The sequence below is a fragment of the Scyliorhinus torazame genome, chromosome 19, assembly GCF_047496885.1.
Source record: "Scyliorhinus torazame isolate Kashiwa2021f chromosome 19, sScyTor2.1, whole genome shotgun sequence".
Taxonomy (NCBI): Eukaryota; Metazoa; Chordata; class Chondrichthyes; order Carcharhiniformes; family Scyliorhinidae; genus Scyliorhinus; species Scyliorhinus torazame.
This window is the reverse complement of record NC_092725.1, coordinates 114,789,977-114,808,413: the sequence shown is the minus strand read 5'-3', so window position 1 is coordinate 114,808,413 and position 18,437 is coordinate 114,789,977. Positions and strand designations below refer to the sequence as shown.

Sequence of the window (18,437 nt, the reverse complement as noted above, 5' to 3'; positions counted from 1 at the left end):
TGGCGATGTTGGATACTTTCCATACCCTTTCTCTCTCCCTCAACAACCATGATGCTGGTTTCACAATTTTTAAAAGCACAAATGAACCGCACCATCGGGAACCGGGTCCATCGGAGGCGGAGCTTCACGGGGGCCCCAGAGAATACCACGTTGGGCCCACTAATGACATGCAAATGGTGTTTACTGTAGATGTGTTCTGGACTGCACTGACGCCACTGTCGAAGTGATGGAGAATTGCGATTTGGCATCAAATTGGCGCGATTTTTGCGTCGGAACCTATTCTCTGCCCAATCGTGTTTCACGATTTCAGCATCAGCCAACGGAGAATCCCGCCGATGGTACTATTTTAAAAGTGGTGCAGGAGCGGAGACCTGGGAATGTATGTGAAAAAGTCTTTGAAGGTGAGATGATTCGCTGAGAAGGCTGTGAAAAAGATTAGTGGTTTTCGAAACAAAGCTGCAGGGCTAAATTTTCAGGTTTCCTTCCCCCACCCACAACCCAGAGATCGGGCATGGAGACGGAGGGCAGCTGAATTATTTTATGTAAAACCAATGAAACTAAATTAAAAGAACTGAGGGACAAATTAAAAGGGGCAGCCCCTGAAATGGGTACTGCCTTAAACAAAAATAAAGCACAAATGAAAATTAACATCAAACGGAAATGTGATTAAAAGCATCAATAAGGCACCCCAGTGCCTGCGCTGCCAAGCGGGCATGGAACAGGTGGGCCTGAAAATGCCAGCACCAGCCGATATGATAATGACTGGAATATTGCAGCCAGTTCTAGGCACCATATTTTAAGGAGGCCAAGGTCTTGGAGAGGGTGCAGACAAAATTGCACTGGAAAGTGCTTAAAACAAATAACTTGCAGAGTTCTTAAGAAGACTCATATTGGACTCGAAGCATGAACTCTGTTTCTCCCTCCACAGATGATGCCAGGCCTGGATCCAGAATTTACCACTTTTATAGTTGTTCACTGGTCTTAGAATCATGATTAATATTCACAGGGCATTTAGAATCTGCATCTTAATGTTGTCTGTCTAACAGGGGAGAAATATTTTCACTGATAGGGTTTATAAATATTGTACACTAATACGTTAAAATCAAAACCAAAACAAGACTTGAATAATGTATGTTTTATGTTGTTAGTGATAATGAGGGGTGGATTTCCTTGGTGGCTCTCCAGATCTGCCACATTTGAAGAGGAAGATCTGCTAGTGAATGCAACTCAAGGGCTGAAATGATTGAGTGGGCAATGAGAGAACTTACATGGCAGAAACTGAGTTGGAAAGAGTAAGGTGCAGGTGGTTGCACATTTATGTGGGAAGTAATGCAAGTGTCTGTAACTCTGTGAGTTGTAACTTTGTTGTATCTACCTCTTTCTTTGAAATATCCTGCACCTATCAATTAATGTTTGACTTTATGTGGATTTTAGTTGGTTTGTTACAATAAGGGTTTTAAAAAGTTAAACTTGTCTTGCAGTTTTCTTTCCATTGGCATCGTGGGGATTGCGTTCTTTGCAAAACAGTTATCAGTCTCTATGGGGACCATAACAACTGAAGAACTGCATTTCTTTTCGAAGGGAAAGGTTAAATTCGGCCTAATTCACTAGAACAAATTTAGCTGAATATCAGAGGCTTGGCAACAGAATTCAAAGCCTCCTAAAAGCTGTCTCTATGGAACTTGGCTGGTACAATATTCATAAGTCATTTATTGAAAACTGAATTGTATACTGAAGTATATTTTTTCCGTCTTATATAATCAGTGGTTATTGAATAAAACACCATTTCTACAAATCATTCTGACAAACAGAAGCAGTCAATTTGCTTTAAAGACTTCATAGACAAAGAATCATGCTGCTGTTACAGTCCATTCTAATAGTCAGCAATGCAGTTTCATTTTGATGGTGCATCCCAGAAACTGAATATTAAGAGATGTTAGACGTAGCCCCAGCAGTTTGGGGAGTAATAACCTTTTCCAATGAAATAATTATGAAATGTGGGGATGAGGCAGGGGGAGTGAAATTTTAGTCGCAAACACAAGGTCAGTGGAGTTGCGGCTCCACCAATTTCAGTGCCGACATGAATTCTGAACCATTTTGATGCCCTGGTCCATATTAACATGCGGCCATTAAGCTTCAGGTACCAACTGAACTCCACACATTGGTGCCAGGAGGGCAGGAAATTGGCCATCTCCCACTCTAGTACAGGTTAGGCACTGAAGTTAACCCAGAAGCAGCCAATAGTGGACAGGGAGTGTGGTCTTATTTTTTTAGGAAATCTAGGAGGATCTCTTTTTTTGAAATTGCAAGTTTCCTGGACTTAGGTTAAACTGGACATGAGGAACACACGCAGTGTCTATTTTTCAGGTTTCATGGCCCCAGTTTGCATATTTTAGCAGCCCCATTCTTCAGTTTTTTTCAGGTGATTGGGTTGTTCGGTAACTTATAGGTAAGCCTGAAAATTGCATTGGGAATGTCTTGAGCAACAATGAGGCTGCTGAGATGCCCAGCTCCAATTTTCAGTTGTTGGCTGCTTGTTATTCCAGCGATAAACGAGAAATGGGCTGATGGTAGCTGAAAATCACCCCCAGAGCTTTCTGTCTTAATCAACTGATAACATAATTTTGGCAAGATCATGCATTTCCTATTTTTCCATAACACCCTTAATAATTGGGGGGGGGGGGGCGGGGAGAAGAGAGAGAGAGTGCAAGAGGGCAAACTATAAATACCTGGCCTAGTCTAACTCATACCTTCAACTAAACATAGTGTCAATTTGGTTCAGTTGGTGATATTCTCAAATTATGAGATTATACTTCAAGGCACACACAAGAGCTTAAATATAAATGCTAAACAGTCAGTAGTGAAGGGATACAGCATTGTTGGATGCCCAGTCCTTCAAGAGACCCATCTGTCTATTGATTCACATGATCATTATAGGCGTATTCAGTGAAGGGCAGAATTCACCAAATGCTGTGACCAACAGTCCTCCTTCAACAAACAACGCAAAGCATAGTTTAATTAATCATTTTTCAGATGGCTGATTGTGGAATCTTGCTTTTTATATTCTTTTATTGGTCACTGGCTACGCCAGCATTTACTGCCCATCTCAAATTACCCTTGAGAAGGTGGTGATGAGCTGTCTTCTTGAACAACTGCAGTCACCAACAGTGCAGTTAGAGAGAGGTTTCAGGATTTTGACCCAGTGACAGTGAAGGAATGGCGATATAGCTCCAAGTCAGGATGGTGAGTGACTTGGAGAGGAACTTACAGGTGGTGGCGTTCCCAAGTGCCTGCTGTCCTTGTCCATCTGGATAACAGAGGTTGCAAGTTTGTGAGGTAATGTTGAAGGCAATTTCCTTCAATGTATCTTGGAGATGGTACACACTGCTGTCACTTTCAGCCAATGCTGAATTTTTAATGTGGTGACTACAAAAATAGAAATGTTTTGCTTCAGTTATACAGGGCATTGGTGAAACCACATCTGGAGTGCAGTGTACTCCCCCAACACTGGTCTCCTCATTTAAGGAAAGTTTTAAATTTGTTAAAAGCAATTCAGAGGTTTACTAGACTCATACCAGGAATGGATTGGTTGCCTTATGAGGAAAAATTGGAGAGGTTAGGTTTTTATCCACTAGAATTTAGAAGAATAAGAAGTGACTTGGTTGAGGGATCTTGACATGATGGATGTGGAGAGAATGTTTCCTCTTGTTGGAGAATCTAGAACTGAGGGTCACTAATTAAAATAAAGTGGTCAATTATTTAAGACAGATGAGGAGAAATTGTTTTCTCTCTGAGGGTTGTAAATCTGTAAAACTCTCTTCCCCAAAAGGCAGTGGAAGCAGAGTCTTTGAATATTTTTAGAGCAGAGAGATTCTTGATTAACAAGGGGGTGGAAGGCTACTGGGGGTCGGCAGCAATGCATGCTGCTTTATCTTGGATGGTTGAGCTTCTTAAACGTGCACTTATCCAGACAAGTGAAGAGAATTCTACCGCACTCCAGAATTGTGCCTTGTAGATGGTGGGAAGGCATTGGGGAGCCAGGAAATGAGTTGAGTTATTTGCTGCAGAACTCTCGGCTTCTTATCGGCTCTTGTGGCCGCAGTAACTATGTAGTTGATCCATTGAAGTTTCTGATCAATGTTAAGCTTCCCAGGATGCTGATGGTGGAGATTTTGATGATGGTAATGTCAATGAATGTCACCGGGAGTGTTTACACTCTCGCCTGTTGGTGAAGGTCGATGCTGTGCATTTGGGTGGTGCGGACATTACTTGCCAATTATCAGCCCAAGGTTGAATGTTATTTAGATTTTGCAACTTTATCTGTGAAGTCTTAATAAATGCTGGCGTCTACCTACATAATAGCCGCCACAATTCATGATTTAAAAATCATGAAGATGTGGTAACTGGCACAAATCTATATGCCTTTTGTTCTTTAACAGAATCTGATATGGTGAGATTTGATAAGAAAGTAAGGACTTCTATGTTTACATGATGTAATGACATCAATTGAACAATAGCAACTCCTTTTTGGATCATTACAGCGCAAAGACTGTGGCCTAGAAATGAAACCATGCATCGCCCATTTCTCTAAGCTAACTGGACTTTTCAGCTTCCACAATAGTCGCAGGCAGTGCACACTCATCCTGTTAAAGGTTAAAATAAAATACCTGCATCCAAGCCCGTGCTTGAAACAGGTGTTAGTTCCTTTACATGTGCAATTAAGAGAACATAGATCAGTTTTCAGCTTCTTCTGCAATATCAGTTTAACCTGAACTGGCTGCATCAGGAACAAAAACAGGTCCAGATGTGATCTATCAGCCTGTCCTTAAAGAAGCAACTGAAGGCTGCATCCAAAATGGAAAATGTACTTACTGAAATGGGAAATGGAGGACTGCTTCATGTGAGCTGCAACTGGCCATAGCTCTCCTTGGGTCGCTGCTACCATCCCCCAGATCACCATCATTATTCTACCCCCATTCCACCGCACTCCCTGCTTCTCACTATCCTCACCTCTGCTCAGTGCCACTTTCCCAACCATCACTATCATCCTGCCTGAATTATACAGCCCATTTCCTCCCCCCTATTATCCACCCCCCCCCCCCCCCCATCATTCTCTCATGGGCAACCAGTGATGTGAGATAAATGCCGGCCTTGACAGCGATGTTCACACTCCCAAGAATGAGTTTGTACTAGTTCCTGTTTAGCAAAAGCGCACTGGTCCACCATTTTAATTTAAATCTGGCGAACTGCAACAACAACTTGTATTTTTATGGCACTTGTGGCAAGTATAGCTCTAAATGTTAATTTATGTGAAATAATTGCTGAAGTCTCCAGAATGTATATAGAGTTTAGATGGCCGACATCTGGACAGCAACACGCGTTAGTCTTACTCTAACATAGTGCTTAATAAATGAAGAGCTTGCATTGGTGTTAGAACTTTCACATCCTCATGACATTACGAGAAGCACAGAATTGCTCCGGAAGGATGCAGAGACGTAGAAGAATGTTGCCAGGGCGTGAAAATTGCAGCCATGAGGACAGATTGATAGGCTAAGGGGTGACCTATAGAGGTGTACAATACTATAAGGGTAGGCAGGAAAGACGTTTCCCCTAGTGAAGGGTTAATTATCAGGGGGCATAGATTTAAGGTGATTGGTAGAAGGATTAGAGGGGACATGAGGATGGTGGGTGTCAGGAATTCACTGCCTAAGTTGGTGGTTGAGGCTGAAACACGCAATTCGTGTAAAAGGTGCCTGGATCTGCATCTGAAGTAGTGTCACCCAGAAGGCGAAGGCCCGGGTGCTGGAAAATGGGATTAAAATTAACGGCTAGTTTTTTTTGTGGCGGTGGCAAACACGACGGACTGAATGGCTTCCTTCTGCAGCTTAACATTTCGGTGATTCTCTGGTTCTATCCTAAAACCATCAGACAGTACATCTGAAGTGCTGTCACTGTTGTTATGTAGGAAACACAGAAGCCAATTTGCACACAGCAAGGTTTACAGAAGTCGGGTTTTTCTAACAAAAGCTGTCTGTGTTACAAATCTCTGTGAAGCATGGTTTGTTTGCCTTCACGCGACATGTGAAACGCAAAGCTCCAAACATTAAAGCAAAAAAAAGACCCATAATAAATCCTGCACCATCGCTCAGGGGAGGGATTGCCAACGCCACATATTTTAAGTAGCCCTCAGTCAAGCGGAGCTGCGTGGCGGTATCTCCACTGCATTCTAAACACTAAAGGAAGCGCCTCACACTCAATCTTCTGGATCTCCCCAGCTATTCATCAGGAAGGTTACAGCAGCCCCGTATCAGCGATGCAACGGCTCCTGTCACATACTGGGCAGAGATGGGGTTTTTAGAAATTATTTCCAATCAGTATATCCTCTGATTGTCAGTTCATTGAGCTTTTGTTGGGGAGATAAAATGCGACAGATGATCTCGGTCATCCTTTTTAACCTTTTCCACCAGCCCTGGTTTACATTTTATCCAGCCAGCAGGCTTATCGCTCGGGTTAGTTTAACTGCCCGTTGAGTAAAGTTTCCATTAATCATTCATTCATGTAGCTCCTCTCGGAGCAGAGTGGCGGGGGGGGGGGGGGGTGGTGTGGCCCTGTCTTGTAAGAAGCTCAGTGTTAAAACACGCAGACTGGTCACTGGTGGTGGAAATCACGCCACGCAAAGCAGCACTCTCAATCATGTCCCATTCACACTGGGGGGGGGGGGGGGTCGGACCACTTATCCTGCTCCCTGTACCTCTACCAGAGCCCTGACTTACTGCACGGTCCCCGAATTCAGCCCGGACATGTTCAAGGGGTGAAGGCAGAGGGGATGTGTTTTTACCTTGGAACAGAAAGGCTCTGCTTCCATTGTGGAACCCTTGGACCTGGGCAATTCCCTCAGTCGAATCACTCAGTTGCAATGCAGAGAAAACGTCAATTTCCAGGGCCGGATCGACGCCGAATCCTAGAACTGATATCAACCAGATGTTACCAGACTTACAGTCATCTCCACTCAATCAAAAGCAAGTTGGCGATTCAAGTTACACTCTATTATTGTTATCTGCTTTTAAGTGACAACTCCTCTTTTAATCTGCTTTTTTAAATTCACGTTTCATGTTCCAACAATCTCAGGAGCGCAAAGGAAGCGACTGCAACTCAATAAATCTTGTTTATATTGTTCATGCATTAAACTCGGAATCCCAATCAGCCACCTCACATTGTCTCATTTCCAACCTTCTAATCTCCCCCCACCCCCCGCAAGTAAAAGTCTACTCTTCAATTTGATTAACTAGCAAACGCTGGGGTTTTGATTCATCGACAGGATATTACAGCCCTTGGTCATATACATGTTAAATGATTGTTAATCTATACCATGCGTAAGCCCTTTGCTCGTCCATATGGAGCGTGTCCACCTACAGCTGGTCAAAACCCCTGCTGCATCTATAGCTGCTTTTTGTGTGTGGCTGTAGCTATAAAAGCTCTGTCCATCTACAGGGTGTTAACCGCCTTCTCTATCTATAGGGTGCTGAGTCCCTTTTCCATCCGCACCCACCGCCCATACCCCACGACCAAACCCACCTTGTTCTACAAGCTGTTAAAAGCCGGGGAAATGGGGCGACGTTTTACCTTGCGTGATGTGAAAAAGTGCGAGGACAGTCCTGAAGATCGCGAATGCCATCGTGGAGAGAGGGAAGGGGAAACCAAACTCCCTAGTCCATAATATCCCGGCGCCTTCACCTCGGATTAAAGGGTTGCCTCCAAAAAAGAAAGTGGTGGGGGCGGGTTGGGTTGGGTTTGAAGTGGCGCCGCGGATCAGGCCGAAGGAGAGAGAGACACTGCCGACCATCCGCAGCCAGCCGGTCCCCAGCACATCGCACACACCAAGGCTCCGGCTTCACAGCATCCGCGCCAAACCCAGCTTGCAGTCGGGTGAGCCCCGGGTCCGGAGTGCTGGCTGGGAGTTTGATGGTCCGATCGCTGTCTCGGAGCCGGGACGGTGACTCGCTGGAGGATGAATGAGGGAAGCTGTTCTGTGCCAGTCTCTGGGGAGACTTGCTGTACCAGCGCTGGCGGGAGACACTGTTCAATTACAACAAAAACAACTGGCAGTTCAGCGCTATCCCATTCCCTGGTGGCTTCCTCACAGGAGCTAAAATCTCCCGCGCCCAGCAAGTGCGCGAAGAATCCTTCCAAATGTGCGAGGCAGCACTGAGTGCCTCTGATCCAGCCCCTGGAGCCAGAATACTCAGCAACGAGATTAACAAGGGAATCTCGGCGTTAGAATCCCATTTTATTCCCTGGAATAATACCCCCTTCTCATTTCGTCACACCAAACACACATACAGCCAGCAGAGATGGCCGCCCACCACAGAATAGAGGCAGAACTGAATTCCTGCTTTATGAGATTACTTTAGGGTTTTTTATACCTCACAGGTTGTTTCCAAATGAACTACATTTGTGGTGATCTGTGCGCTTTACAGCAGAGCTGACTTTAGAAGCACTATGTGATCAAATGAGAACACATCTGATATAATGATACAAGGTTGGGGGTGGGGGGTTAGAAACGGTATTATTGTCAACACTCCGTTGCCCAGAATGGTCCCCGAGTTTAACGGATTCAATAAAGATCATGGATCATAGAAATTACAGTGCAGAAGGAGGCCATTCAGCCTATCGAGTCTGCTCGGGCCCTTGAAAAGAGTACACTACTTAAACCCACGCCTCCACACTATCCATGTAACCCAGTAACCCCACCTAACCTTTTTGGACACTATTGGGCAATTTAGCCTGGCCACTCCACCTAGTCTGCACATCTTTGGACTTTGAGAGGAAATCGGAGGTCTCGGAGGAAACCCATGCACACAAGGGGAGAAAGTACAAACTCCACACAGCCACCTGAGGCCGGAATTGACCCTGGGACCCTGGAGCTGTAAGGCAGCAGTGCTAGCCACCAAACAGGACGACTGTATTCCCCAGGGCATTGACGTTTGATGGTTGAGCTGATCAAGATGTTTAAAATATTTAAGCTAGATATAGAACTATTGCCTCTAATGGGGGGAATCCAGAACAAAGGGAAAAGAGTATTGAAATTGGGGTTTGGACCTGGGTAGAGTGCCCTTTCAGAGGGTCAGTGGACACTCGATGGGCTGAATGGCCTCCTTCTGCATTGTAGGGATTCTATACTTTTTCACACCATAGCAGGATTCAGAAATTATTTCCTCTAAAACCTTATGGATTCTAGGGTAACTGGAACTTTCTAGATTTAGGTGGATATATTTTTGTTTAGCTGGGGTTTATGGAACAAAAGCAAGAATAGAAGCACAGATCAGCCCTAATCTGATTAAATGGTGCAGCAAACTCAAACAGCTGAATGACCATCTCAGAAAATGTCCAGTTTATTCTGCCACTCCCCCTGTTGATGTGAAATGGATTAAGGCCAGATTGACAGGCAAAAGGCAGGACGAACTACAAGTAAAGGTCCTGTTCTGATCCTTGAGCAAACTAAAGCCAAAAATAATCAGCACCTTCCAGGCTGCCTTTTCACATCACTTTGGTAGGAGTGCAGTATAACTCATTCCCAATATAAAGTTAGGATTAAAAGATTTCCAGTGACCTTGTGGATCAAGTGCCACATGCTGTCTGAACATTTACCAACCCTAAGGGTTTGGGTTCAAGTCCCACTCCACGACTTGAGCACAAATATCAAAGCTGACTCTCCAATGCCCTATTGAGAGAGTGCAGCACTGTCAGAGGTGCTGTCCTTTGGATGAGATGTTAAATTCTCAGATGGGCATAAAAGATCCCATGGCACTCTTTCAAAGAAGAGCAGAGCCAAAATTTGGCAGATGGAGTTTGACATATGAGGTTCTCCATTTTGGTGGGAAAAATTAATGGCAACTTATTGTCTAAAGGAGAGAAACTTGAGTGCTTCAGTGCAGAGGGATTTGGGTGTCCTTGTGCATGAATCACAGAAAACTAGTCTGCAGATACAGCAAGTAATAAGGAAGGCAAATGGAACTTTGGCATTTATGGCTAAAGGAATAGAGTAGAAAGTACGGAAATGTTGGTGCAACTGAACAAGGCACAGGTGAGACCGCACCTGGAGCACGGTATACAATTTTGGCCCCCTTATTTGAGGAGGGATGTAATTGCATTAGAGGCAGTTCAGAGGAGGTTTACCAGATTGATTTTAGAGATGAGGCGTTTGTTTTATGAAGTGAGATTGAACAGTTTAGACCTATACTTTCTCGAGTTTAGAAAAATGAGGGGAGATCAAATTGAGGTATACAAGATGATAAACAGTACTGAAAAAGTAGACATGGAATGGATGTTTCCTCTTGTGAGAAAATCTAGACCAAGAGGTCATAGTTTTAGGACAAGGGGTAGCAGATTTATAACAGAGATGAGGAGAAATTAATTCTCTTAAAGAACAAAGAACAAAGAAAAGTACAGCACAGGAACAGGCCCTTCGGCTCTCCAAGCCCATGCCGAACATGCTGCCCGTCTGAACTAAAATCTTCTACACTTCCTGCGTCCGTATCCCTCTATTCCTATCCTATTCATGCATTTGTCAAGATGCCCCTTAAATGTCACTATCGTCCCTGCTTCCACTACCTCCTCCGGCAGCGAGTTCCAGGCACCACTACCCTCTGTGTAAAAAACTTGCCTCGTACATCTCCTCTAAACCTTGCCCCTCGCACCTTAAACCTATGCCCCCTAGTAATTGACCCCTCTACCCTGGTGAAAAGCCTCTGACTATCCACTCTGTCTATGCCCCTCATAATTTAGTAGACTTCTATCAGGTCGCCCCTCAACCTCCGTCGTTCCAGTGAGAACAAACCGAGTTTATTCAACCGCTCCTCATAGCTAATGCCCTCCATGCCAGGCAATATCCTGGTAAATCTCTTCTGCACCCTCTCTAAAGCCTCCACATCCTTCTGGTAATGTGGCGACCAGAATTGAACACTATACTCCAAGTGTGGCTGAACTAAGGTTCTAAACAGCTACAAATGACTTGCCAATTCTTATACTCAATGCCCCGGCCAATGAAGGCAAGCATGCTGTATGCCTTCTTGACTACCTTCTCCACCTGTGTTGCCCCTTTCAGTGACCTGTGAACCTGTACACCAGGATCTCTCTGACTTTCAATACTCTTGAGGGTTCTACCATTCACTGTATATTCCCTACTTGCATTAGACCTTCCAAAATGCATTAGCTCACATTTGTCCAGATTAAACTCCATTTGCCATCTCTCCGTCCAAGTCTCCAAACGATCTAAATTCTGCTGTATCCTCTGCCAGTCCTCATTGCTGTCTGCAATTCCACCAACCTTTGTGTCGTCTGCAAACTTACTAATCAGACCAGTTACATTTTCCTCCAAATCATTTATATATACTACGAACAGCAAAGGTCCCAGCACTGATCCCTGCGGAACACCACTAGCCACAGCCCTCCAATTAGAAAAGCACCCTTCCATTGCTACTCTCAACCTTCTGTGACCTAGCCAGTTCTGTATCCACCTTGCCAGCTCACCTCTGATCCCATGTGTCTTCACCTTTTGTACCAGTCTACCATGAGGGACCTTGTCAAAGGCCTTACTGAAGTCCATATAGACAACATCCACTGCCCTACCTGCATCAATCATCTTTGTGACCTCTTCGAAAAACTCTATCACGTTAGTGAGACACGACCTCCCATTCACAAAACCATTCACAAAACCATGCTGCCTCTCACTAATACGTCCATTTGCTTCCAAATGGGAGTAGATCCTGTCTCGAAGAATTCTCTCCAGTAATTTCCCTACCACTGACGTAAGGTTCCCTGGATTATCCTTGCTACCCTTCTTAAACAAAGGAACAACATTGGCTATTCTCCAGTCCTCCGGGACATCACCTGAAGACAGTGAGGATCCAAAGATTTCTGTCAAGGCCTCAGCAATTTCCTCTCTAGCCTCCTTCAGCATTCTGGGGTAGATCCCATCAGGCTCTGGGGACTTATCTACCTTAATATTTTTTCAAGACGCCCAACACCTCATCTTTTTGGATCTCAATGTGACCCAGGCTATCTACACACCCTTCTCCAGACTCAAAGGTTGAGAATCTGTGGAATTCACTACCCCAGAGTGCAGTGGATACTGGGACATTGAGTAAATTTAAGGAGTAGACAGACAGATTTTGAATTAGTAATGGGTTGAAGAGTTATGGAGAAATGAAATTAAAATGGCTTATTGTCACAAGTAGGCTTCAAATGAAGTCACTGTGAAAAGCCCCTAGTCACCACATTCCGGCACCTGTTCGGGGAGGCTACTACGGGAATTGAACCCGCGCTGCTGGCCGTGTTCTGCTTTACAAGCCAGCTGTTTAGCCAACTGTGCTAAACCAGCCCCAGAGAACGGGGAGGAAAGTTGAGCTGAGGGCGAGATTAAATCGACTATGATTGTATTGAATGGCGGAGCGGGCTCGAGGGGCTGAATTACCTACTCTTGCTCCTAGTTCTTATGTTCTTATTCTCCCCAGTATTATGGCCAATATTTATCTCCAAAATAACATCATTAAAATAGATTTTCTGGTGATTATTGTTTGTGGGAGTTTATGGTGTGCAATTTGGCTGCTGTGTTTCCTTTATTACAACAGTAACTTCACTTCAAAAATATTTCACTGGCTGTACAATACTTTGAGATGTCCGTTGAGGTAGTGAGATTATTTGGATGTCATCTCTTTCAAAGAGCTGGCATATGCACAATGGACTGAATGGCCTCCTTTGTTTGGCATGGTTCTATGGCCTGCAATTATCGATTCCAAACAGATGGTTAATTTAACTACAATCATGGCCTGTAGATTTGCTACAGTCAGATCATTGTTTTTTATTGAATACTTTATATGCTCATGATTGCCCAGTGATTATAGTACTGAACTAGTACACCAGTGTGTTGCAATCCCACTCTTGTGAAACTGTATTCAATAAATCTTGTAATTTGTGGGTCAGTGACATAAAAATAACCATGAAACTGACAGGCTATTACAAAAACTCAACTAGTTCACTAAGGTGCTTCAGGGAAGGTAGTCTGCCATCCATACTGATAGCCTACATTTGACATGAGACCCAGTCATCATGTCATTGACTCCTAGCGCCCTCTGAAACTATTTCGAAATTTACCCAGTTGCAAAAAATCACCACAATGTTCAATAAAAAGAAAAATGGGTTATGTTATCAGCAACAGATCATTTTAATACTATTGTGGGACTACAATCATCACAAGGGCTGTGGCAATTCAAGGAGAAGACTCCACCTCTATATTCTCAGGACAATGTTTGATGGGCAGTGAATGGCAGGCTGAATAGCATCGCACACATCCTGAGAACAAATGAAAAATAAAATATTAAAGACAAGAAACTTTGGTGCCTGTTAGGAATTTTGTATCATGCATTTGGCATTCTGGGAAGCACGTTCATCTTCACCTGCCCATGACTCAATTATACCCTTTACCTATCCTGGATATTTCAGTGGCACTTGTTTCTCTCCTCTTCCATTTTGCTATTCCATTTTTGTCTGGCTTATGACATCCAGGTTTCTAGTCTTCCATGCTCCATGTGATAGTGCAGGGACTGGTCAGTATATATTGATGCCAAATCTCCTGCTTTCTTGGGGAAAGGCTGTGAATGATATGGTACCCTTTTTAATGAGGTCTTCTTGTTTTGTGTTCTCTGGTTTGAAAATGAGGAGGAGGCAATCATTCTGCACAAATATACATTCTGATTGATGAAAGCGGAGATCGGTTTGAGCAAAGTCAAGCCAATTTGAACTTGTCTCCTTTCTAATCTCAAAAAGAAAGCTGCACTCCTATGGCTTTTCAAGTTACTAGCCTGCACACTTTATGTAAGAATGAATGTAATCTGAACACTGACTTTCTTCTAAAAATGAATTGAAATTAATACTTTCAAATGTGAATTTCAGAGGATTCAGCCATTGCCTGAATAGAGATTAAAGGCTTTAGCATTGGATATCTTGAGAAACACTTCCTTAATCCTGATGTATTAAACCATGGATTATTAGCACTGATATTTTTCATGATAAACAGTTAATGATTTTATTGTAATAAGTCCAAAGATGTGCAGATTAGATGGGGTTATGGGGATAGGGTGTGGGAGTGGGCCTAGGTAGGGTGTTCTTTCGCAGACTCGATGTGTTGAATGTAGGGACTTCTGCACTGTAGGGATTCTATGGGAAGTAAATTGCATTGCAAGTCATGGCAATCAAACATTTCATTGGAGAGTCAGTGAGCCTGAGTTTGCTATAAGTAACTTTTAACTTTGTGGCATAAGTGGAATAAGAGGCGACTAAATAAGAACATGCAAGTTAATTATCAGATAGAATAAAGCTCAAGAACATTGGTCTGGATTCTCTGTTTCATGGACTATGTCCCGACGCCGTCGTAAATACTGTGGCCTTTTACACCAGAAAAACTGGCGTCAAAAGGCCACATATTCACAGTCCTGCAGGGGGCTAGCAGGGAGCCGTCGTGAAGCTCGCAGCTTCAGCTACAGATACGGCCCCCGCACTTCCGTGTCAGTGGCCACGCAGTGCTCCATGTCGGACTCAGACCGTGGAGCTGGATTGTGGAAATAGTGCCCCAATCAGCCGTGCGCCCGACCCAGACCGCCCACTCAAAAATACCCCAGTCCCGTATGAGGCCCCCGGCCCTCCGATCGGCCCACCCGCGACCATGGTAGCCCCGGACTGAGTCCGCAGCCGCCACATGAATATCCAGAACAGCAGAACCAGATTAAATCCATGCCATCGGGACTTCGGCCGATCGAGGGCGGAGAATAGTGGGGCGGGCCTCTGGCAATGGCCACAGTTGGGGGATACATGGCATACTCCCCGAGTACGCTGCTTTCTGGGGTCAGAGAATCGAGGAACCGCCGCCGATTCCATGCTTGGAACTGGATTCTCCGCCCCGGCGCTGGACACAATTTCTGCGTCAGGGTGCGGAGAATCCAGCCCATTGTCCACCAAACATACACAAAAACTATTGGCTCCATGCTTCCTGAAAGACCTGTTTCTGTTAAAATGTGCAAATGGTTTTCCTGTCGTTTGCACTTCAGGTGGCATCAGGTGTTTGCTGGTACCAATAACATCAAATGCATTGTTCACTACAAAAAATCTTCATATCTGTATTAGTCCACTCTGGTGCAACACTGGCTGACCTTTACAAGAAGAAGAATGTGTAGTACATACAAAATAAATGCTGAAGAAATGTACGACAGATAAACATATGTTCACCCAATTGCACAGGTCTTTCTGTGATTCAGAACTGACTACATCCTTGTAGCTCAGGTCTAACCAGTAATTACTTTGCAATATATTATCCTTGGAAGGGTAAATTGTTACTCAAAACAAGTTGCTTCCTCATAAATCCATATCACTCCCATTACAAGGAGGATAGGATGATAGGAATGTGCAGGACAGGGAAAGAGCATTTCACTCTCTCCCTGACCGATCAAGGGAGCAGAAACAAAATTCACTTTTTTATATCAAGGTACAAATATGACAAAATAAAAAAAATATCTTGGAAATTCTTGCATTAAATACAGCCATTAAATCTTAACATCTGTTATTCAATTTCATGGCTGATGTGTGTTTTACTCCAGTTAAGTGCAATGGAACAATTTATACAACCGAGTAATTGTTCACCAGTGTGATTTATACCAGATACTAAAAAAACAAGTTTGTGATTTATCACAAGATAATTACAGATGAGGGAGTCATTCAACCCATTTTAATTAATGTATCCAGAATATCCTAAAGTTTCCATATTGTGACATGAAATTAGCTCTTAAATGATTCCGTGGTTTTCATCTTTTCCACTCTATCTGATAGTCCATTGCACACATTGATCATTTTTGTGAGATGAAATTCCTGATATCAACTCTAAATCTTCCCTTTACTAACCCAAGCCTGTATCATTCATGCAGTTACACTGAGGCCATTTTGCACATTTTCTTTTTCCATGCCTTTAACCACCTTAGCTAAAATCACCTCTCAGCCGTTTCTCTTCAAGGTTGTAAACCACATGTTTCTTTGATCCATCCTCAGAATGCAGGCTTCTGATGCCAGAAGGGGAATTTTAATTCCTTCTGCCTAGAAGACACAGGACGGGATGGCTGTTAAGATTGAATGTGTGCATGTAACGCTTACCACTCATTTCCCACTCCACAGCTATTTTAACACCATTTTTCTCTTTGACAACTAAAGAACCTCTGAGACTCAGACAGCAGTGTCATAACTGTATGCAAACCTAGGTCTTATCACAGATTTTATCCACTTTGAGTCTCATTTTAATGCTATCATGGATGCTTACCCGCATGGTCCTATTTAGGAATATCTGAGCAAATACTCAGAATGGAGTTTATTTTCTATGATAATTATAATGTTAAAGAATATACAACAGAATTAAAACTCTAGAGAAAATACACCTTTTATATATGCAGAGATATACAGTACAATCCACACACTTCAAGGTATAATAAAATGAAGTTATAAACCAATCTAGTTATTCTATTGCATCGGTAGGTCATAAGATATATTTCTGCCGGCATCGAATTCTATTATATTTTCCTGCCTGTAAGTTATTATCAGAAAATCAGATGTAGTGAAAACAAAATAATAAAGCGCATGTTTAACAATAAATCTGATCTAGGAAAATAACTACCTGGTAAATGATATTTGCCTTGCACACCATTTCCTCTAAAATGAATGCAAATGTCTAACTGATCAAATAGGGATTTAACTTAATTTACTCGGGAATAAATCTGCAGTTTATCTATGCAGCCAATCACCCATGTCGCTGAAAATTGTAATAAAGTGCACAATCTGCAGTATCTGTCTTCCAGGCCTCAAAAGTAAATATAGTAATGATGAGGCAATTGTGATTGCAAAAGGTTGCTGGTCAGATGAAATTTGCATTCGCTTTGAGTACAATTCATGCCTTTTTTCTCAAAAGTAAGCACCGGCTGCAGACAAAATATTTTCCACAATTTGTACAATTCATGTGTGTATTCAAAATTATTCCTAGAGGGTCTTAAGTCAAAATAATATCTGCTGTCCGTAAACCAAATGAACCATTGTTTGAAGAGTAAGAAAACGTAAACCTTCCTTTTTTTCTCCAACTGAAATTCATCCTATGACATGCACCGTCTTAGAGAAGCTACTTTGAACCTAATATACAGCATTGAGGCTGCTTCCCATTTACTTGTTTACTCTCTCCCTCTTTTCCTTCCTCTGAAGCTCCATCTATCTTTTCTCCCCAGCCACACTGGCTATGAATGGTAAATCACATGCTGCCACTCACTGGTTTAGTGTGTCAGTACATTTAAGGTGGCACAATGAAGTAATGCCCAAGATGTCGGTTTTAAACATTTCATGGGTTTACAAAACCCTAAACAAGAAGACACACAAATATTCCAAATCAGTTTTGCATAAGCTGCGAGTCTTAAAATCCTAAAAATGAACAGCACAGTGATATGAGATATATTAATATGATTCCAACAATTTTTCATTGACTTCAAAAAGATTAAACCAACCTGCACAATGATAGGGATGTCATACTGGTAAAATACAAAACATGTGCTTCATGAAATGCTGAACTATATAGTCAGAACAGGCAGAAAAGAAATCCGAGAAAGACTCAATTAAATTGTACCTTGCTGTATTCAGACCACTCCTTGAACCCTGTGTAGTTCTGATCACTTAGACATCAATCTAGTTATTCTATTGCATCGGTAGGTCTTAAGGTATATTTCTGAGTATATAGAAATATATACTATTTCTATATACTATATCCAATTGGAGGACTAGAGGCAGCGCAGAGTGGAGTCCTCAAGTCGATTCCTGAAGAGGGAATTTTACCTCCCCGGCAGGAAATCAATGAGACACAAGGGACAGAATTTTTATTTTTTCTGAGGTGGTGGGCCTGGAATGTCCCTTGACCAACCGGCGTGCAAATCACCCACGCCAAAGTTATTATTATTGCAGAAGATCGGTGGAGTGGGTGACAACTACCTGCCCACAAGTGGGTAGGGCCATTAGGCCAATTAATGGACATATACTCTGCACTTGCCAGCTTGAATTTTCCAATTGGCGTACAGCTGCCCATTAAGGTCAAAACATGGCAGATCGACAAAGTCGGCCTCTCGGAGGCACACCAGTGGGGAAATGGAGGGAGAGGGGGAACCACGATGTGGAAGTGGGCATCAGTGCCAATACTCCAGCCTGCTAGGAAATGCTCCGCAACTACCATAGCCATTGCGCACAGTTGTATGACCACTTCAGGTTGACAACTTGGCAGCTTTAGCCTGTTTGAACTTAAAAATGTATTAAACCTCTCGAGAAAGTACCGCCCTCTCTCACATGTTTACATTGTCAGCACCCACCTTTGGTGG

At 43.2% G+C, this 18,437-nt stretch overlaps 1 protein-coding gene and 1 long non-coding RNA gene across 2 annotated transcripts in view; one reads left to right on the top strand and one right to left on the bottom strand.

The window, feature by feature from the left end:
• The window catches only part of LOC140396438 (protein kinase C-binding protein NELL2-like), a 369,190-nt gene extending 360,940 nt beyond the window's left edge, over positions 1-8,250 (bottom strand). The window contains exons 1-2 of the mRNA XM_072485066.1: positions 7,624-8,250; positions 6,839-6,967 (exon numbers count right to left, since the gene is read on the bottom strand). Coding sequence (XP_072341167.1) covers positions 6,839-6,967; positions 7,624-7,843 — 349 coding nt within the window. The 5' untranslated portion in view covers positions 7,844-8,250. The remainder of the gene's footprint in view (positions 1-6,838; positions 6,968-7,623) is intronic.
• Positions 6,867-18,437, top strand: part of LOC140396439 (uncharacterized) — a 67,644-nt gene continuing 56,073 nt past the window's right edge. The window contains exon 1 of the long non-coding RNA XR_011936535.1: positions 6,867-7,019. This is a non-coding gene — a long non-coding RNA (uncharacterized lncRNA). The remainder of the gene's footprint in view (positions 7,020-18,437) is intronic.